We start from the raw sequence: 22,423 nt of genomic DNA on the forward strand, positions 1-22,423 counted from the left end.
ACTTCCTGGGGATACAGCCCAGCAAGGCTAAGCCTCATTTTTCCTAGCCCTCATTCAAGATGGAGTCACTCTGGTTCAAATGCCTCTCACACATCTGCATAACAAAACTTTGAAACATTCCAATAGAATGATAGTGCCCTTCTAAGAAGAGGGGATTAGAACATAGATACACATGGAGCAAAGACCGTGCAAGGATGCAGGGAGAAGGCGCTGCCTGCAAGCTGCAGAGAGAGGCCTCAGAAGGAACCCACCCCGCAGACACCTTGATTTTGGACTTCCAGCCTTGAGAATGGTGAAAAAATAAATGTCTGTTGTTTAAGTCACCCAGTCTGTGGGATTTTGTCACAGCAGCCCGAGCAGACTAGGACAGTACCGCTGGGAATGGTTCCTCTTGTTGATGAAAAGAGTCAAACTCTGGAAAATATTTGAAGAGGTTTATTCTGAGCCAAATGTGAGTGACCAATGGCCCATCATGCAGTTCTCAGGAGATCCTGAGAATGTGTGGCCAAGGTGGTCGGGGCACAGCCTAGGTTTATACATTTTAGGGAGACATGAGACATCAATCAAATACATCTAAGATATACCTTGGTTCGGTCCAGAAAGGTGAGACAACTTGAAGTGGTGGAGGGGTGGAGGTGAGGGGTGAGGAGGGGTGGGGGTGCTTTCAGGTTATAGGTAGATTTAAAATTTTCTGATTGACGGCTGGGCACAGTGGCTAACACCTGTACACCTATAATCCCAGCACTTTGGGAGGCCAAGTTGGGCAGATCATTTGAGGTTAGGAGTTCAAGACCAGCCTGGCCAATGTGGTGAAACCCCGTCTCTACTAAAAATACAAAAATTAGCTGAGCATGGTGATAGATGCCTGTAGTCCCAGCTACTCGGGAGGCTGAGGCAGGAGAATTGCTTGAACCCAGGAGGTGGAGGCTGCAGTGAGCCAAGATAATGCCACTATACTGCAGCCTGGGTGACAGAGCGAGACTCCATCACTAAATAAATAAATAAATAAATGGAAAATAAAAATATATGATTGGCTATTGGTTTAAAGAGTTATCAGCAATAGAAAGGAATGTCTGGGTTATGACAAGGGGTTGTGGAGACCAAAGTTTTATCATGCAGATGAAGCCTCCAGGTAGCAGGCTTCAGAGAGAACAGAATGTAAATGTTTCTTATCAGACTTAAAATCTGTGTTGAGGCAGCTCACGCCTGCAATCCCAACACTTTGGGAGGCCAAGGTGGGTAGATCACGAGGTCAGGAGTTCGAGACCAGCCTGACCAACAAGGAGAAACCCTGTCTCTACTAAGAATACAAAATTAGCCAGGCGTGGTGGCACATGCCTGTAGTCCCAGCTACTCGGGAAGCAGGAGAATCGCTTGAACCCGGGAGGCCGAGATTGTGGTGAGCCAAGATCATGCCATTGCACTCCAGCCTGGGCAAAAAATGCAAAACTCCATCTCAAAAAAACAAAAAAAAAATCTGTGTTGACATGACTACTAGTCAGCTTTTCCTGAATTCCAAAAGGGAGGAGGGTTATAAGGAGGCATGTCCAACCCCCATTTCCCATCATGGCCTGAACCCATTTTTCAGGTTAACTTTGGAGTGCCCTGGCTGAGAGGAGAGGTCCATTCAGATGGTTGGGTGGTGGGGGGCTTAGAATTTTATTTTTGGTTTACACTCTTATATTGCTACTGAGAAAGCAACTTCATCCACCCCCTTCAGAGAGAAATTTGATGCTAAAACACTCATCGCCATGATCCAGTGACTCGACGCTTGAAAGTGTATTCCAAGGCCATAAGACCCGACAGCTGTGGGGCATGGTGCTCAGACACAGCTCAAGTCCTGTGTCCCTGGCAGGAAGCAGCCCGGGAGAGGTGAGCAGGACTGACATCCAGCCAGGGTTCCCTTCCCAGGCCACACACAGCCCTGGCCAAGGGGGCACATTTTAGAATTCACCCTCCTGGGAGATGCATCTTTTCCCGAGTTGCACAAGGGCAACAGGGCCACAAACATAAAGATGTTCACTATAGTCTTGTAACAAAAGAGTGGGGAAGGCTAGGCGTGGGGTGGCTCACACCTGTAATCCCAGCACTTTGGAAGGCCGAGGTTGGAGGCTCGCTTGAGCCCAGGAGTTCAAGACCAGTCTGGGCAATGTAGTGAGACCCCCATCTCTATGGAAAATAAAAACAAAAATTAGCCGGGCATGATGCTGTGTGCCTGTGTTCCCAGCTACTCGGGAGGCTGAAATGGGAGGATTACTTGAGCTGGGGAGGCCGAGGCTGCAGTGAGCCACGATTGCACCACTGCATTCCCAGCCTGGGAAACAGAGCAAGACACACACACACATGAGTGATCTCCACCAGCCATGAACATTGGAGCTTATGGAGACTATTAAATGGGCTTAGTGTGAGTTCCCAGGAGCCTGACATCAATTCCACCTGAATGACAGGGTCAGCCCCATGAAGAGAAAACCCATACAAGTGGTTTTTGTTTTGTTTTGTTTTGTTGTTTTGTCTCGCTCTGTCGCCAGGCTGGAGTGCAGTGTGATGATCTTGGCTCACTGCAACCTCTGCCTCCTGGATTCAAACGACTCTCCTGCCTCAGCCTCCCGAGTAGCTGGGACTACAGGCACCCGCCACCATGTCCAGCTAATTTTTGTATTTTTAGTAGGGTCAGGGTTTTACCATGTTGGCCAAGCTGGTGTTGAACTCCTGACCTTAAGTGATCTGCCCACCTCGGCCTCCCAAACTGCTGGGATTACAGGCATGAGCCACTGCGCCGGCTCATACAAGTGTTTTTTTTAAGACCAGGTCCTAGGATTAGCTGACAAGAAATTAGGGTTTTTTGCATTTTTGCAAAACCTGAGAAAACCATCAGTGAGGCTTTTCACGATGACTGGGACTCGCAGCGAGGCCACACATTTTTCAGTATGGACCACACCACCGAGCGAAGGTTCCCCTAATCAGACCCCTGGGCACCTTGACACCAGCCCCGCTCCAAAGCTCTGGTGAAGGACCAGCCCGGGATTGTTTCAGGCCCCACCCCTTCCGCTACTCCAGCCCATTCACATGCATGGACAGACCAGGGCGGTGGGAGGAGGGTCTTCTCACCGTGTTTGTACAGGAAGTTGTGAGTGGTTCCCCATTCCCACTTTGAAGCGCAAATGCCTGTTTTTCTCACAAAATCCAAAAAGTCACTGACTGAGCCTAGAGAAAGAAGCCGAGACAGCCAAGGTGAGTACAGGAGACTGAGTAGTTTCTGCCCCCACCAAAGTCATATGTGGAAGCCCTCATCCCCCATGGGGTTGTATTTGGAGACAGGGCCTTTAAAGAGGTCATTCCTGGCCGGGGACGGTGGCTCAAGCCAGGAATCCCAGCACTTTGGGAGACCGAGGTGGACAGATCACAATGTCAAGAGATTAAGACCATTCTGGACGTGGTAAAACCCTGTCTCTACTAAAAATACAAAAATGAGCTGGACGTGGTGGCGGGCGCCTGTAGTCCCAGCTACTTGGGAGGCTGAGGCAGGAAAATCACTTGAACCTGGGAGGTGGAGGCTGAAGTGAGCTGAGATTGTGCCACTGCACTCCAGCCTGATGACAGAGCAAGACTCTGTCTTATCATCACTCATCATCACTCGCCATCAGAGAAATGCAAATCAAAACCACAATGAGATACCATCTCACACCAGTTAGAATGGTGATCATTAAAAAGTCAGGAAACAACAGATGGAGAAACAGGAACACTTTTACACTGTTGGTGGGACTGTAAACTAGTTCAACCATTGTGGAAGACAGTGTGGCAATTCTTCAAGGATCTGGAACTAGAAATACCATTTGACCCAGCCATCCCATTACTGGGGATATACCCAAAGGATTATAAATCATGCTGCTATAAAGACACATGTACACGTATGTTTACTGCAGCACTATTCACAATAGCAAAGACTTGGAACCAACCCAAATGTCCATCAGTGACAGACTGGATTAAGAAAATGTGGCACATATACACATGGAATACTATGCAGCCATAAAAAAGGATGAGTTCATGTCCTTTGTAGGGACATGGATGCAGCTGGAAACCATCATTGTCAGCAAACTATTGCAAGAACAGAAAACCAAACACCGCATGTTCTCACTCCTAGGTGGGAATTGAACAATGAGAACACTTGGACACAGGAAGGGGAACATCACACACTGGGGCCTATTATGGGGTGGGGGAAAGGGGAAGGGATAGCATTAGGAGATACACCTAATGTAAATGACGAGTTAATGGGTGCAGCACACCAACGTGGCACATGTATTCATATGTAACAAACCTGCACGTCGTGCACATGTACCCTAGAACATAAAGTATAATAAAAAAATAAAATCTAAAAAAAAAAAAAAAAAAAAGAGAGTCATTCAGGATAACTGAGGTCATGAGAGTGGGATCCTAATTCAATAGGACTGGGGTCTTTATGAGAAGAGGAAGAGCACCAGGCGCCAGAGTAATCCCAGGACTTAGGGAGGCCGAGGTGAGAGGATCGCTTGAGCCCAGGAGTTGGAGACCAGCTTGGGCAAGATAGTAAGACCGCATCTTTACAAAAATAAAATAAAATATAAAATAAAATAAGCAAATTAGCTGGGCATATTAATGCAAGCCTGTGGTCCCAGCTATTCAGGAGGCTGAGGCAGGAGGATCACTTGAACCCGGGAGTTCAAGGCTAAAGTGAACTATGATTCTGCCACTGCACTCCAGGCTGGGGAACAGAGTGAGACATTGTATCAAAAAAAAAAAAAAAAAAAAAAAAAAAAAAAAAAATCACCAAGAATGCATGTGCACAGAGGAAAGGTCAGACTGGGAGGATGCGGTGAGAAAGTGGCCGTCCATCTGCAAGCCATGGAGAGAGGCCTCAGGAGAAACCGACACCGCTGGCACCTTGATCTTGGACTTCCTGCCTGCAGAATTGTGAGAAAATAAGGCCGGGCACAGTGACTCACACCTGTAATTCCAGCACTTTGGGAGGCCCAGGTGGGTGGGTCACTTGAGGTCAGGGGTTTGAGACCAGCCTGGACAACATGGGGAAACCCTTGTCTCAAAAAAAGAAAAAAAAAAGCCAGGTGCAGTGGCTCATGCCTGTAATCCCAGCACTTTGGGAGGCCCAAGCGGGCGGATCATGAAGTCAGGAGATCGAGACTATCCTGGCTAACATGGTGAAACCCCGTCTCTACCAAAAATACAAAAAATTAGCTAGGTGTGATGGCGGGCGCCTGTAGTCCCAGCTGTTCGGGAGGCTGAGGCAGGAGAATGGTGTGAATCCGGGAGGCAGAGCTTGCAGTGAGTGGAGATCTCGCCACTGCACTCCAGCCTGGGCGACAGAGCAAGATTCTGTCTCAAAAAAAAAAAAAAAAAAAAAAGAACCGTGAGAAAATAAAAGCTTATAGTTGAAGCCACCCCGCCTGTGGTATTTGCTAGGGCAGGAGAGCTGACAAATCCGGTGAGCTGGGAAAGGTTGGCATCCAGGGGCCTCGGGGTCCTGGCCGTCTGATCCAGCACCTGTCATTGAGCTACTGGTGAGACACGACTTTGGGCCATTGGGGTGGAGGGAGTTGGCAAGGAAAAGATGGAGATTTAATGACTGTATGATCACCTGTGTCCCTGGGGAAATGAGCTTGCTTTCTTTAGGTTCATGGGGGAGGATGATGCTGAATGTTCCAGGAGCTGTTCTAAAGTGCCCAGCACATTTTCCTGTGCTCCCGTCCGCAGCCCAAGGGGCTGCCAAGTCACTGAGGCGTAAACCAGGTCATCACCCCAGACTTCTGCCTCTTCCTCACCCTCACACCAGACTATCACCAAGACCTGCCAGTTCCACCTGCTGATCGTCTTTTCAGTGTCTCTGCTCCTTCCAATCTCAGCTGCCAGGACCTTATGCAGTATCTTTTCCATCCAGGATGCAACACAGCCTCCCGCTCTGATTTCTTTCTTCATGGTTTTTCAGCCTCAATCCTTTCTCTGAACAGCATGGGCAGAGTGGCAAGAGAGCAAAGCTAGTAGGGAGGTGGGTGCTTGAGCTAGATGCCGATTTGAATTTGACTTCATCGCTCATTAGCTGTGAGACCCTGAGCACGTTACTTTTATTTATTTATTTTTTTTCTTGAGACAGAGTCTCAGATTGGAGTGCAGTGGTGCAATCTCAGCTCACTGCAACCTCCGCCTCCTGGGCTCAAGGGATTCTCCCGCCTCAGTCTCCTGAGTAGCTAGGACTACAGGCACCCACCACTATGCCCGGCTAAATATTTTTTTTTGTATTTGTAGTACAGAAGGGGTTTTGCTATGTTGGCCGGGCTGGTCTCGAACTCCTGAACTCAGGTGATCCACCCACCTTGGCCTCCCAAAGTGCTAGGATTATAAGCATCAGCCACTGCATCGGGCCCCCGATAAAGTTACTTAACATCCCTGTTCTCATCTGTAAAACCAGGAAGAGAGTAACACCTATCCCTTGCAGTTTTATGAGGAATAAATAAGAGTCTGCCTATAGCTCTTAGGATGTCGGGAGGATGGTTTAACGTGTTAACTAGGCTAGGCCACAGTAACCAGTTATTGAATCAAACACTAGCCTAGGTGTGGCTGTGAAGGTATTTTGTAGATGTGGTTGACAGCTAAAATCAGTTGACTTCAAGAAGATTATTCTCAGTGATGTGGGTGGGCCTCATCTACTCAGTTGAAGGCTTTCAGGGCAAAACAGTTTGTAGAGAAGAAATTCTGCCCCCAGACTGGAGCACCAAATCCTGTCTCAGGAACGCGTTACCATGCCCAGCTAATTTTTACAAAAAATTTTTGGAGAGATGGGGTCTTGCTATGTTGCCCAAGCTGGTCTTGAATTCCTGGGGTCAAGTGATCTTCCTGCCTCAGCCTCCCAAAGTGCTGGGATTACAGGTGTGAGCCACTGCACCCAGCCCTCTCCATAGAAATTAGCCCAGTCGGGGATGAACTTACCTGTCTATTCTCCGTCTCATCCTCTAGACTGTGAGTCCTCCAGGCAGGCACCTGGTCTGTCATTTTCCCTTTGTCACCCCTACCCCCAGCCTGCTATTAGGAGAGTTATTATTTCATGTTAATGACTCAAGACATCCTAAATGGATGGATGGCCGGGTGGATGGATAGAGGGTGGGCGTATCAGTCCATTCTTGCATTGCTATAAAGAAGTACCCAAGGTTGGATAATTTATAAAGAAAAGAGGTTTAATTGGCTCACAGCTCTGGATGCTGTATAGGAAGCATGGTGCTGGCATCTGCTTCTGGTGGGGCCTCAGGAAGCTTCCAATCATGATGGAAGGTGAAGGGAGAGCAGGTACATCACTTATCGAGAAGAGGAGAACAGAGTGAGGGGGACGGTGCCACACACTTCTAAGCAACCGTATCTCAGATAAACTCAGAGCAAGCACTCACTAATTACCAAGAGGATGACGCTAAGCCATTCAGGAGGGATCCATCCCCCTGATCCAATCACCTCCCACCAGGCCCCACCTCCAACACTGGGGATTACGTTTCTTTTTCTTTTAATTTAATTTAATTTTAAGTTCTGGGATACATGTGCAGGACATGCAGATTTGTTACATAGGTAAACGTGTGCCATGGTGGTTTGTTGCACCTATCAACCCATCACCTAGGTATTAAGCCCTGCATGCATTAGCTATTTATCCTGGTGCTCTTCTTCTCCCCACCCACACCCAACAGGCCCCAGTGTGTACTGTTCCCCTCCCTGTGTTCATGTGTTCTCATCATTCGGCTCCCACTTATAAGTAAGAACATGTGGTGTTTGGTTTTCTGTTCCTGCATTAGTTTGCTGAGGATAATGGCTTCCAGCTCCACCCATGTCCCTGCAAAGGACATGATCTTGTTCCTTTTTTTGGCTGCATAGTACTCCATGGTGTATATGTACCACATTTTCTTTATCTAGTCTATCATTGATGGGCATTTGGGTTGATTCCATGTCTTTGCTATTGTGAATAGTGCTGCAGTGAACATACACGTGCCTGTATCTTTCTAACAGAATGATTTCTATTCCTTTGGGCATATACTCAGTAATGGGATTGCTGGGTCAAATGGTATTTCTGGATCTAGATCCTTGAGGAATTGCCACACTGTCTTCTACAATGGTTGAACTAATTTACATTGGGGGATTGCATTTCAACATGAGATTTGGAAGGGAGCAAGCATCCAAACTGTACCAGTGGGACATCTGGTCATGTCCCCTGCAGGACTGGCCCACAGGGGTGGGGAAGAGCAAGAGGAGAGAGAAGGTTGGTGGCACTTACTGTTGATGACACTTATTATATACTATGCACGGTACCTTTACTTTCAGGGTCCTCATCAGGCTGCTTCTGCTTTTCCAGGGAGGTCCTGGTCCAATTCTCAAGCATCTCAGTCAGCCAGTTGTAATTAGGCTCACCGCCTTCATCTACGTCAAGAAACCCAGGTGGTCTCAGATGCTGTGTAAGTACCCTGCCAAGAACACCACAGACCCTGCTCTGCCTCACCGTCTGCAATGCCCTGCGGTTCTTCCCGAGGTGACCTCCTTCTCCAGGTGACCCTCTCTCCCCTTGCCTTCTGCTGACCTCCATGTTACCTTGCTCTCTCTGACTTTCTGGCCTCTTTTTTCTAGCTCCTTCATCTCTGCCTCCGCCTCTACTCATTTTTTACATGCTCATTTTCTTCAGGATTTGAGGCAAAGTCTTCTCCTCTTTTATTTATTTATTTGAGACAGAGTGTTGCTCTGTTGCCCAGGCTGGAGTACAATGGGGTAATCTCAGCTCACTGCAACCTCTGCCTCCCAGTTTCAAGCGAATCCCCTGGCTCAGCCTCTGGAGTATCTCGGACTATAGACGTGCACCACCACCAGGCAGGCCTGGCTAATTTTTGTATTTTTAGTACAGACAGGGTTTCACCATTTTGGCCAGGCTGGTCTCGAACTCCTGACCTCAAGTGATCCACCCGCCTTAGCCTCCCAAAGTGCTGGGATTACAGGCATTGAGCTACCCTGCCTGGTACCCCCTCTTTTATTTTTATCCACACTCATGAATTAGATGATGCTCAACTCTCTCTCTCTCTCTCTCTCACACACTGATAATAGCTCTGCTCACATTTGCTGAGAACATCACCTGCCAGGCTTATCTTGGAGCATTTTGCATAAATTCTACCCTTCAATCTTCACCGCATTCCTTGGAGTGAGCTGTCTGAGGCTTCTTTTATAAGGGATTAATCCGAATCAGGAGGGCTCTACCCTCATGCTCTCAACAGCTCCCAAACGCCCCATCTCTTAATACCATCGCCTTGGGGTTGATATTTCTTTGTTGTTGTTGTTGTTGTTGTTGAGACAGGTTCTCACTCTGTCGCCCAGGCTGGAGTGTGGTGGCACAGTCACCAGCCTACCATCCCATAACGTTCGTTAGCCATTTGTAGGTTGCAGATAGATTCTCCTTCCAGACTTGTCTATAACCAGCATATGGTGAATGCTGATGTCAAAAAACAATATTAAAGCGTGTCATGTGGCAAGAAGTTGGCTCTCTGCAACCCAGAAGCGGGTTCCCAGGAATTCAACCCTACTGGTACTCTGATCTTGGACTTCCAGCCTCCAGAACTGAGAAATAAATCTCTGTTGTGGCTAAGCCAGCCAGCCTACGTATGGCACTTTGCTCTAGCAGCCTTCACAACTAAAACAGGGAGCGAGGCATGAAGTGGATGCAGGGCTGTGCTCAGGACCTACCTTCACTCCGTACCTGACCGTTGGCCTGTGAAAAAGCAAGAGTACCCTGCTGTGTTCACCACAGTTGCATCTTCCACAAGTGGAAGGGAGACCACCTTGGTCAGCCTCCGCTGTAGTTAGGTTGGGGCCATGTGACTGATCCTGGCCAACAGGAGGTGTGTGGAGCTGGTGCCCTCTACTTCCAGGCCTGGCTACAAAAGGCCTTCTGTGGCTCTCCAGCTCTCTCCTCTCATAGAACAGACAAGGAGACCTTGTGCCAAGAGGAGAAGCAATGAGATTCAAGCAGCTTGGCCCAGCGTGGTGGCTCATGCCTGTAATCCCAGCACTTTGGGAGGCCCAGGCAGGCAGATCACTTGAGGTCAGGAGTTCGAGAGCAGCCCGGGTAACATAGTGAAAACTCGTCTCTACTAAAAATACAAAAATTAGCCAGGTGTGGTGGCAGGTGCCTGTAATCGCAGCTATTTGGGAGGCTGGGGCAGGAGAAAAGCTTGAACCTGGGAGGCAGAGGTTGCAGTGAGCTGAGATAGTGCCACTGCACTCCAGCCTGGGCGACAGAGCTAAACTCTGTCTTTAAAAAAAGAAAAAAAAAAAGAAAAAAAAAAAAGAAAAGAAAGAAAAAAGAGATGCAAGCAGCTTGGATGCCTAAGTCCCCACATGGAGCCAAGTTGCCCTGTAGAAACACTCAATCCATATTGCTTTTTGGGTGAGCAAAATATAAATCCTTTGTGTCTTAAGTCATAGCAATTTGTGGTTTCTTTGTGCAGTACAGCCTCTCCTGAACAAATATAGTCTCTTCCATAATATAATCTAACTTCTCCATACAGAATTCATCTGATACTTTGTTCTTGTTCTCCATACTCCCACCATGGGTCAAGTCTGGCTCCTTCAAGACTCTCAGCCCATGTGGTTTTGGGAAGTATTTTTCCTCTCAATCTGCTAATTGCCTCAGGCTGTTCCCATTTTCTGCTTCTGACACTTGGATCCTAGGCATATCTAGGGGATATCTATGCGCATGGTTACAGTGCATAGATACGCCCTACATGCATATGGTTACAGTGTGTCAGTTTGAACTCTGATCCTGCTTCCACCTGGCTGAGTGGCCTTGGGCACCTGTGAGAGTCCATGTTCCTCTCCATTCCCAAAGGAGCACTACATGAATCAGACACGTACAGTTTTTAGGACAATGGCTGGCTTCAAGCCAGTGTGCAGTCTACCCTATCATTAGGGATTCATGACAAAGTAGGATGCTTACCTTCCAGGGCAGGACGCTCCCTTCGCAAACTTTGTTGCAGCCTCAGTAACGGGGCTGCAAAAGAACAGAGGCAGGGGGAATGTTTAACTGTACGGTAAAGTCACCAGTTGTAGAAAATACAGATTACCTGCAGGGACATCTCTTTAGTAGAAATGGCAGCCATGGGTTGCAGTCTGTTGATAAGGGCTCTGGAGAGCTAATTTTGTACCCGTCTTCCAACTCTGTGCTCAGTGACCTCATGTTGGTAGCTTGAAATCTGCCATGATGTGATCAAGTGGGTTTCATACCAGTAATGCAAGGATGGCTTAACATACGCAAGTCAACAAATGTGATACATCACAGAAACAGAATTAAAAACAAAAATCATAGGAGATGCAGAAGCATTTCACAAAATCCCGCATCCCTTTATGATTAAAACCCTCAACAAAATCGGCATACAAGAGACATACTTCAATGTAATAAAAGCCGTCTATGAGAAACCCCACAGCCAACATTACACTGAACGGGGAAAAGTTTAAAGCATTCCCTCGGGCCGGGCGCGGTGGCTCAAACCTGTAATCCCAGCACTTTGGGAGGCCGAGACGGGCGGATCACGAGGTCAGGAGATCGAGACCATCCTGGCTAATACGGTGAAACCCCGTCTCTACTTAAAAATACAAAAAACTAGCCGGGCGACGAGGCGGGCGTCTGTAGTCCCAGCTACTCGGGAGGCTGAGGCAGGAGAATGACGTAAACCCGGGAGGTGGAGCTTGCAGTGAGCTGAGATCCAGCCACTGCACTCCAGCCTGGGTGTCAGAGCAAGACTCCGTCTCAAAAAAAAAAAAAAAAAAAAAGCATTCCCTCTGAGAACTGGAACGAGACAAGGATGCCCACTTTTACCACTTGTATTCAACATAGTACTGGAAGTCCTAGTCAGAGCCATCAGACAAGAGAAAGAAATGAATGGCATCTAACTGGTAAAGAGGAAGTCAAACTGTTACTGTTCACTCATGATATGACTGGACACCTAGAAAACCCTAAAGACTTATCCAAAAAGCTCCTAGATCTGATGAATGAATTCAGTAGAGTTTCAGGATACAAAATCAATGTACACAAATCAGTAGCACTGCTTTGTACACCAACAATGACCAAGCTGAGATTCAAACCAAGAGCTCAACCCCTTTTACAACAGCTGCAAAAAAAATAAAATAAAATACTCAGGAATATACCTAACCAAGGAAGTGAAAGACCACTACAAGGAAAACTATAAAACACTGCTAAAAGAAATCACAGACAACACAAACAAATGGAAACACATCCCATGCTCATGGATGGGTAGAATCAATATTGTGAAAATGACCATACTGCCAAAAGCAATCTACACATTCAATGTAATTCCCATCAAAATGCTATCATTTTTCCCAGAACTAAAAAATCCTAAAATTCTTTTTTTTTTTTTTTTTTTTTTTGAGACATAGTCTTGCTCTGTCACCCAGGCTGGAGTGCAATGGCCGATTTCAGCTCACTGCAACCTCTGCTTCCCAGTTCAAGCAATTCTCCTGCCTCAGCTTCGCGAATAACTGGGATTACACGTGCATGCACCATGCCTGACTAATTTTTGTATTTTTAGTAGAGACAGGGTTTCGCCATGTTGGCCAGGTTGGTCTCAAACTCCTGACCTCGGGTGATCCACCCACCTTGGCCTCCCAAAGTGCTGGGATTACAGATGTGTGGCTACCATGCCCAGCCACAATCCTAAAATTCATATGAACCAAAAAAGAGCCTGCATAGCCAAAGCAAGACTAAGCAAAAAGAACAAATCTGGAGGCATCACATTACCCAATCAAATTATACTACAAGCCTATAGTTACCAAAACAGCATGGTACTGGTATAAAAGTAGGCATGTAGAACAATAGAACAGAATAGAGAACCCAGAAATAAAGCCAAATACTTACAGCCAACTGATCTTCGACAAAGCAAACAAAAATATAAAGTGGAGGAAAGGACACCTTGTTCAACAAATGGTGCAGGGATAACTGGCAAGCCACGTGTAGGAGAATGAAGTTGGATCCTTATTTCTCACCTTATACAAAAATCAACTCACAAATTCAATGTGAATTTGCATTGAAGACTTAAATATGAGACCAGAAGCCATACAAATTCTGGAAGATAACATCAGAAAAACTCTTCTAGATGTTGACTTAGGCAAGAGTTCACAACCAAGAGCCCCAAAGCAAATGCAACAAAACAAAAGTAAACATATGGATGTATGGGAACAGGCATGGTAGCTCACACCTGTAATCCCAGCACTTTGGGAGGCCCAAGTGGGTGGATCCTGAGGTCAGGAGTTCCAGCCCAACATGATGAAACCCCATCTCTACTAAAAATACAAAAATTGGCTAGGTATGGTGTTAGATGCCTGTAATCCCAGCTACTCAGGAGGCTGAGGCAGGAGAATTGCTTAAGCCTGGGAGGTGGAGATTGCAGTGAGCTGAGATCATGCTGCTGCACTGAAGCCTGGGTGATGGAGTGAGACTGTCCCAAAAATAAATAAATACATGGGACCTGAGTAAATTAAATATGTTCTGTACAGCAAAGGAAATAATTATCAGAATAAACAGACAACCCACTGAATGGGAGCAAATATTTGCAAACTAGGCATCCACAAAAGACTATTATACAGTACCTATAAAGAACTCAAAGAAATTAGCAAGAAGAAAACAAATAATCCCACCAAAAAGCATTCCAACGCTATGAATAGACATTTCTCAAAAGAAGATATTCCAGTGGCCAAGAAACATAGGAAAAAATGGTCAGCATCACTCATCATTAAAGAAATGCAAATTAAAGCCACAATGAGATACCATTTTACTGCCACAAGAATGGCCATTGATAAAAATTCAAAAACACCAACAGATGTTGGTGTGGATGTGGTGAAAATGGAACACTAACACCCTGCTGGTGGGGATGCGAATTAGTACAACCTCTTTGGAAAACAGTATGGAGATTCCTCAAAGAACTAAAAGTAGATCTACCATTCAATCCAGCAATCCCACTACTGGGTATCTACCCAAAGAAAAGGCAGCCATTATATGAAAAAGACACTTGTGGGCTGGGTGCAGTGGCTCACGCCTGTAATCCCAACACTTTGGGAGGCCGAGGAGGGCAGATCACTCGAGGTCAGGAGTTCAAGACCAGCCTGGCCAACAAGGTGAAAGCCCATCTCTACTAAAAACACAAAAATTAGCTAGACATGGTGGTGCACGCCTGTAGTCCCAGCTACTTGGGAGGCTGAGGCAGGAGAATCACTTGAACCTGCGAGTTGGAGGTTGCAGTGAGAGTGCACCACTGCATTCCAGCTTGGATGACAGAGCGAGACTCTGCCTCAAATAAAATAAAATAAAAGGCCGGGCGCGGTGGCTCAAGCCTGTAATCCTAGCACTTTGGGAGGCCGAGACGGGTGGATCACGAGGTCAGGAGATCGAGACCATCCTGGCTAACACTGTGAAACCCCATCTCTACTAAAAAATACAAAAAACTAGCTGGGCGAGGTGGCGGGCGCCTGTAGTCCCAGCTACTCGGGAGGCTGAGGCAGGAGAATGGCATAAACCCGGGAGGCGGAGCTTGCAGTGAGCTGAGATCCGGCCACTGCACTCCAGCCCGGGCGACAGAGCGAGACTCCGTCTCAAAAAAATAAATAAATAAATAAAATAAAATAAAATAAAAAAGACACACGCTCATATATGTTTATAGCAGCACAATTCACAATTGAAAGATATGGAAGCCACCTAAGTGCCCATTGACCAATAAGTGGATAAAGAATATGTGGTATATAAACACCATGGAATATGACTCAGCCATAAAAAAGAGTAAAATAATGTCTTGCAGCAACTTGGATGGAGGCCATTATTCTAAGTGAAGTAACTTAGGAATGTAAAACCAAAAACCATATGTTCTCACTTATAAGTGGGAGCTAAGCCATGGGTATGCAAAGGCATACGGAGTGGCATAATGGACTTCAGAGATTCAGAAAGGGGAGGGCAGGGAGGTGAGGACAAAAAACTACACACTGAGGCCAGGCGCGGTGGCTCACGCCTGTAATCCCAGCACTTTGGGAGGCCGAGGCGGGCAGATTACTTGAGCTCAGAAGTTTGAGACCAGTCTGACCAACACGGCAAAACCCCATCTCTACTAAAATTATAAAAATTAGCCAGGCATGGTGGTGCGTGCCTGTGGTCCCACCTACTTGGGAGGCTGAGGCAAGAGAAGCACTTGAACCCAAGATACAGAGGTTGCAGTGAGATGAGATCCCTCTACTGCACTCCAGCCTGGGCAACAGAGCGAGACTGTCTCAAAAAACAAAACCAAAAAACTACATATTGAGTGCAACATACTCTAAAACATACACTGATGGGCGGACTACAATCTCAGAATTTACTACTACATAATTCATCATGTAACAGAAACCACTTGTACCCCCAAAAGCTATTGAAGTAAAAATTCAAAAAAACAAAAAAACTTTATAATATTTTAAAATATTATTACCTAATAGTAGCAGAGTTAATCCCTATAATTAAAATATTGTACATGTTTTAAATTTTTACTTGAGATCAAATCAAAATTCAATTTTTCCACATGTGCTGAAAATGTGATAGAAAGCTGAGTCCGGATACGTGTTGGTTAGGTCAAGCTTCTGCTTCATCTTTTTCAGATTTTTGAATAGTCAATAAATTTTGTCTGCTTTTTTTTCTTTCTTTTTTTCTTTCTTTCTTTCTTTTTCTTTTTTTTTTTTTTTTTGAGACACAGTCTCGATCTGTTGCCCAGCCTGGTGCATAGTGGTGCGATCTTGGCTCACTACAACCCCTGCCTCTCAGGTTCAAGCAATTCTCCTGCCTCAGCCACCCGACTAACTGGGACTACAGGTATGCACCACCACGCCTGGTTAATTTTTGTATTTTTAGTAGAAATGAGGTTTCACCATGTTGGCCAGGCTGACCTCAGGAGTCTCAGACTCCTGACCTCAAGTGATTCACCCACCTCAGCCTCCCAAAGTGCTGGGATTACAGGTGTGAGCCACTGTATCCTGCCCTCAAGTGATCCACCCGCCTTGGCCTCCCAAGTGTTGGGATTATGGGTGTCAGCCACTGCATCCAGTCAGATTGCTAATGTTTACTGAGTGCCTTTATCTGCAAGGCACTGTCCTATGTGCTTTTGATGAATTAATTCATTCATCATAACTACTATTATTATCACCCGCATGGGATAGAGGCAGAAACTGAGGCACAGAGAGGTTAGGTAACTTTTCAGAGGTCACAAAGCTCACATGTACCAGAGCAACATTCCTTCCAAGGGAGTCTGTATGCTCATCTACTCTGTGGTCATCCTGGCTGCCCAGTTACATGAGAATAAATGTCAGGAAATACAGTTGCTAGAACAATTACATACAGGTCTCTCCTCTGCCATGAGTAGGAAAAGTACTGTGAATCTCCTTGCATAAAATATCTCTAGGCTTTGACCTTGCTGTTCCCCAAATACTCACCAAAAATAAGGCGTCCAACGTTTTTAACACCTGCAACAGTCCTTCTCCATAAATCTCCTAAGAAAATAGCAATAAAATTCAAACATTCTCCATCACGTGACTGTCATGCTTGATATTCAAAGCACCAGCAGACTGGTATAAAGCACTGCAGGGATCTGTAGCAGGAAGAAAGATTATTCTTCCATTCCATAAATATTTACGAAGCAATGAGTGGGCACCCGGCACTCTTTTGGCTGCTGGAATAGAGCAGTAAACAAGACAGATTTGTCCTCATGAACCTTCTATGGGTGGAGCCAGCCAGACACGGTAGACTGGCTACTACCCCAAGGCCCATTTCAAGCTCCCTTCCATGCCAACATTTCTCAGCCCACAGGCAGGAAGGGCAAATATTTCCCAGCCTCCTTTGCAGCTAGGGGAAGGTCAAGCTCTGGCCCATGCACATTGCTGGGGGCACTTCTAGAAAGTCCTTGCTCTCCTACTACGAAAAAACAAGACAGCAAACATGTTGGATTAGAGGCATTGCTGGCATACCCCTCCCATGTGGAAGGACAAAACACTGTGTAGAGATTCACACTGTGAACTTTTTTTTTTCAAGAAGTGATTCAGGAATTGGACAGGAAATCTGAAGAAATCCACCGTCCCTTTGAAGGAACTGATGGGCTGCAGCCTATACTGTGACTCAAGTGAAGGGCTGAGAGTCCCCGGGGTGTGAGATGGGGAAAGACTGAGGGACACATGCCCCCACTTTCAGGGAGCCTGAAAGTCCAGTCTCTGGGGCAAGGCCTTAACCCTATTCAGTGCAGAATATGACTTGAGGAGGTTCATGGAATATAAGTAGGAGCTGCGGGAAGAACCCTGCATGCACTCTCAGATCCCAGTATGGACCCCGGGAAGCCATTCCTTACTGTTCCTCACAGGGCACCCTGCAGTGGTCAGCCAAAAAGTTCAGGGGGTAGTGGCAGGTTGAAAGAAGCCTGTAACTGGGTTTCATGAGATAACTGTGGGTGCCGATGAACTTCCTTGGCCAGGGCTGGGATTGGGGCATGGGGTAAGCGAAAAGCAAGCTGCAGTCACGTGTATGCAGGACCCTGGCACATGGCTGGATGGGATAGATGGGGAGGGGCATGGCCTGAAAGCAGTGGTTGCTATCTCTGCAGGGAAAGCTTATGACTTGGAAGCATTTGCAAGTTCTGAGCGCAGGCTGCCTGGAACTTAGCTCGCCGCTGCCAGTGGAACAGGGTGGGAGGAGATCTGCCTTGCCAAGTGTGTGGGATCTGTGTGGGGCTTACTGCCACCTGCCACTCCCCACTCCCTGCAGAAACTCTTCTGTGCAGCAGAGGCAGAAACACTCCTCTCTGAATTATCAGCACACTGGCCTGGAAACCAACCCCACCTCCGCTATCCAACAGGGATTGCTGCTTGCCCCGCACAGGGAGAGTTAGAGCACAAAACTGCCTGACCCAGCCCACACCTGGCTTTGCCCTGCCACCTGTCCTGGTGGCTTAATACAAAGGATAGAAATTTTGGGGAACTCTATGACTCTGCCCATTGCCTGAGAAACAAGAGTAGCCACCCTGGGCAATATAGGGCAAGTGAACATCCCACTGCTACTCCTGCAGCTGGTGCTCCACCTGCTGGGTGGAGGCCAACCAACACAGTCCACGACAGCATCTCCTGGTAGGATAACACTGCCCCCAGGAAGGAGAAAAAGGCTGTATGTCCTCAGCTGTCACCACTGCGTGCACCACTCTAACTAACCAGAAGGTCCTGAGTCTGTCCACATGATCCGTTCATTACTACTGTAACTAGCATTCAAGGAAACCAATATACTAAGGCTACCTATAACAGGAATCTCACAGAGCCTGTGTCTCTCTCCCGCCACCCCCATTAGAGCTGGTGCTGCTCCCCACTGCTGGGAGTCTCGAGGACGGGTGACATTACCGGATTCCTTGCAGACATTCCCCAGAACCAGCCTGAAGTGTGGCAGCTTCACTGGGTGGCTAGACCCAGAGGAACAACACTCACTGTAGTCTGGTGCCCAGTGACTCCTATCCTACGGGAATGGGGAGTGCACCATGTCAAGGGAACACCCCATGGGACAAAAGAATCTGGACAGCGGGCCTTGAACATCAGATCTTTCTGCTGGTGGGAAGTTTCTTTCAGCAGGGGCACAGTTTCAGTGCTGGGCTCAGCAGGGAAAGCCCACAGCTCTAACCCAATCATCAGACAGCCCTGGTGTGAGTGAAGGGTCTTGGAGAAAGGGATGTCTTTCTCCTCTCTTCCATCGCCACAGGCACAACTGGGGCTTCTCCCATGGGAGCTCAGCGTGGGTGCAACTGTAGACAGTCTTTCTGGAACACATCAGGGTGACGGCATCCCCGCAGGAGGAGCACCCTCTAGGTTTAGGCTTGCACAAGAGACAGATCCACAATTCCTCTCTACTTGGAACACCAACATTCCTACAGATGAAAAGAGGTGCCTGTCTGATCTGAATAGCTGGAGCACTGGATCACGAGTGTGTCTGAGAGGTGGATGGCTTTCCGGCTGACCTGGCAGGGGAGCTGAAGTGGCTCCAACCCTTCCACTTGATAAGACCTCAGTGCACAGCCAGGTGCGGTGGCTCACGCCTGTGATCCCAGCATTTTGGGAGGCCAAGTTGGGCGGATCACCTGAGGTCAGGAGTTTGAGACCAGCCTGACCAACATGGAGAAACCCCGTCTCTACTAAAAATACAAAATTAGCTGGACGTGGTGGCAAGTGCCTGTAATCCCAGCTACTCGGGAGGCTGAGATAGGAGAATCGCTTGAACCCGTGAGGCAGAGGTTGCGGGGTGAGCTGAGATCATGCCATGGCACTCCAGCCTGGGCAACAAGAGCCAAACTCTGTCTCAAAAAAAAAAAAAAAAAAAAAAAAATCTCAGTGCAACTCACTGAGAGGTCCTCCAGTCACCTCTGTCAAGGCTGGGACCTTTGCTCACCATTGGGTGTTGCATTTACTCACATGCTTTAGCCACAATCACTTCCCATGCAGGCACACCTCCCCTACAGACCTGAAACCTGAACCATCACACCAGCCAATAAAATACTGGGGAAAAAAATTGCATGCCATGTGGGGAATGAGTTAAGCTTCAGAGACTTCTACCATTCCCACCCTGTAGGCAACAGTGAACTTGCTCACACAGTGAGCACATTGCTTCTACAACCAGCATATGAGAAAGCCATCACACAAAGACTCCCTATATCCAAGGAACTCTTCCAGTCTTCACCCCTGAAAGCACCAAGGACCAAATTAGGCTATAATTAGCTAGGGACATTAAAGTCACATCCTTAAGCGGAAAAAAGAAAAAAAAAAAGTCAAATCAAACATAAATTCAAGAATAATTAAAATAAATAGTCTACTCAAATGAGAAGGAACCAGAAAAGTAACTGGTAATACGATAAAACATGGTTCTACAGCACACCCCCAAAAGATCACACTACCTCTCCAGCAACAGATCCAAATCAAGATGAAATCTTTGAAATACCAGAAAAAGAGTTCAAATGGGCACCAAATGAATCATACGTGTCACGTTCTTAGGACAATGGCTGGCCTCAAGCAAGCGTGCAGTCCACATTATCATTAGGGATTCACAATGAAGTAGGATGCTTACCTCTCAGGGTCAGAAGATTCCTTAACTGATCTGCAAAAGAGTAGAAGCAGGGGGAATGTTTAGCTGTACAACAAAGTCCCTAGTTATAACATAAAAAATACAGATGACCTGCAGGGATATTTCATTAATAGAAATGGCAGCCATGGGTTCCAATGGCAGCCAATGCCTCTCAAGAGCCAATTTTGCACCTCTCTTCCAACTCTGTGCTCAGTGACCTCATGTCGGTAGCTTGAAGTATGGCCATGGTGGGAACATTTACACCACAGGAATTGGCAAACACTACATATCAGGAGTTTTGTTTTTGTTTTTTAGAAAGCTTAGCAGACCCACTGGAGAAGTAACACTCAGACCCATCTCACACCTTTAGTTAGCCATTTGGAGATTGGAGATAGATAGATTCCCTTTTTCAGTTTGTTTTTAACCAAGTTATGGTGAACACCGACGTCAAAGAACAACATCAGCCCAGGCACGGTGGTTTACACCTGTAATCCCAGCACTTTGGGAGGCTGAGGCGGTGGATCACTTGAGGTCAGGAGTTCAAGATCAGCCTGGCCAACATGGTGAAACCCTGTCTCTCCCAATAATACAAAAATTAGCCAGGCATGGTGGCACACACCTGTAGTCCCAGCTACTCAGGAGGAGAGTCGCTTGAGCCTGGGAGGTGGAGGTTGCAGTGAGCCGAGATCACACCACTGCACTCCAACCGGGGCAACAGAGCAAAACTCTGTCTCAAAAAAACAAACAAACAAAAAAGTCAAAGTATAAGAACTAGTACAGTGCCTGGCGTACGGGAGGTCCCATGAATATGCATTAAATGAATGGTGAGTTGTTCAGGGTGTGAACTCAATAATGATCCTAAAAATACGATTAACATAAAACGAAATACTCCCATGTGTCAGGCTTTGCTCTAAGCATTTTACATACATGAGGTCATTTAAACTCCACATCAAATATACGAGACTGGGACTGTGTACTCTTGTCTCCATTTTAGGAAGGCGAAATTGGGTCACAGAGAATTTAAGCAGCTTTCCAGAGTCAGCAATGCAGGAGAAGCAGAGCCGGGATGTGGATCCAGGCAGACAGGCTTTGGATTTGAACCACCACACTATTCCCCTAGAGATCCACCACCCAATTCTCCTATAGAATCCTGCGTCTACGCCCCTGACCAGCAGCATGGGTGAGTCACGCATCCTTCCCATGACTTGGTGGATCTCCGCAAAATGGAAGGGACAAAAGCATCTGCCTCTTAGGGTACTGAAGGGGTTAAATGTTAAATGAGGGGCCAGACTCGGTGGCTCATGCCTGTAATCCCAGCACTTTGGGAGGCCGAGGTGGGCGGATCACAAGGTCAGGAGATTGAGACCATCCTAGCTAACACGGTGAAACCCTGTCTCTACTAAAAATACAAAAGATTGGCCGGGCGCGGTGGCGGGCCCCTGTAGTCTTAGCTACTCAGGAGACTGAGGCAGGACAATGGCGTGAACCCGGGAGGCAGAGCTTGCAGTGAGCCAAGATAGTGCCACTGCAGTCCGGCCTGGGCGACAGAGCAAGACTCCGTCTCAAAAAAAAAAAAAATGTTAAATGAGGGACCAGGTAATGATTGCTAATGTTTACTGAGTGCCATTATCTACCAGGCACTGTCCTATGAGCTTTCAGTGAATTAAGTCATCAAATATTCACTACTATTATTATTATTATTATTATTTGAGATGGAGTCTCACTCTGTCGCCCAGGCTGGAGTGCAGTGGCGCGATCTCCACTCACTGCAAGCTCCGCCTCCCAGGTTCACGCCATTCTCCTGCCTCAGCCTCCCGTGTAGCTGGGACTACAGGCGCCCGCCACCGCACCCAGCTAATTTTTGTATTTTTAGTAGAGACAGGGTTTCACCGTGTTAGCCAGGGTGGTCTCGATCTCCTGACCTTGTGATCCGCCTATCTCGGCCTCCCAAAGTGCTGGGATTACAGGCGTGAGCCACCGCGCCTGGCCCATAACTACTATTATTATCACCCACGTGGCACAGAGGCAGAAACTGAGGCACAGAGAGGTTAAGTAACTTTTCAGAGGTCACAAAGCTCACATGTACCAGAGCAACATTCCTTCCAAGGGAGTCTGTACTCTCATCCACTCTGTGGTCATCCTGGCTGCCCAATTATATGAGAATAAATGTCAGGAAATGCATTTGCTAGAACAATTACATACAGGTCTCTCTTCTGCCATGAGTAGGAAAAGTACTGTGAATCTCCTTGCACAAAATATCTC

General features: G+C 47.1%; 1 protein-coding gene across 1 annotated transcript in view; it reads right to left on the reverse strand.

Annotated features, from left to right (window-relative positions):
- PLA2G4C (phospholipase A2 group IVC) overlaps nucleotides 1-22,423 on the reverse strand; it is a 59,949-nt gene that overhangs the window by 17,049 nt on the left and 20,477 nt on the right. The window contains exons 9-13 of the mRNA XM_030913322.1: nucleotides 20,165-20,194; nucleotides 16,516-16,572; nucleotides 10,997-11,050; nucleotides 8,332-8,439; nucleotides 3,109-3,204 (exon numbers count right to left, since the gene is read on the reverse strand). Coding sequence (XP_030769182.1) covers nucleotides 3,109-3,204; nucleotides 8,332-8,439; nucleotides 10,997-11,050; nucleotides 16,516-16,572; nucleotides 20,165-20,194 — 345 coding nt within the window. The remainder of the gene's footprint in view (nucleotides 1-3,108; nucleotides 3,205-8,331; nucleotides 8,440-10,996; nucleotides 11,051-16,515; nucleotides 16,573-20,164; nucleotides 20,195-22,423) is intronic.

Source organism: Rhinopithecus roxellana, chromosome 12 (assembly GCF_007565055.1).
Source record: "Rhinopithecus roxellana isolate Shanxi Qingling chromosome 12, ASM756505v1, whole genome shotgun sequence".
NCBI lineage: Eukaryota > Metazoa > Chordata > Mammalia > Primates > Cercopithecidae > Rhinopithecus > Rhinopithecus roxellana.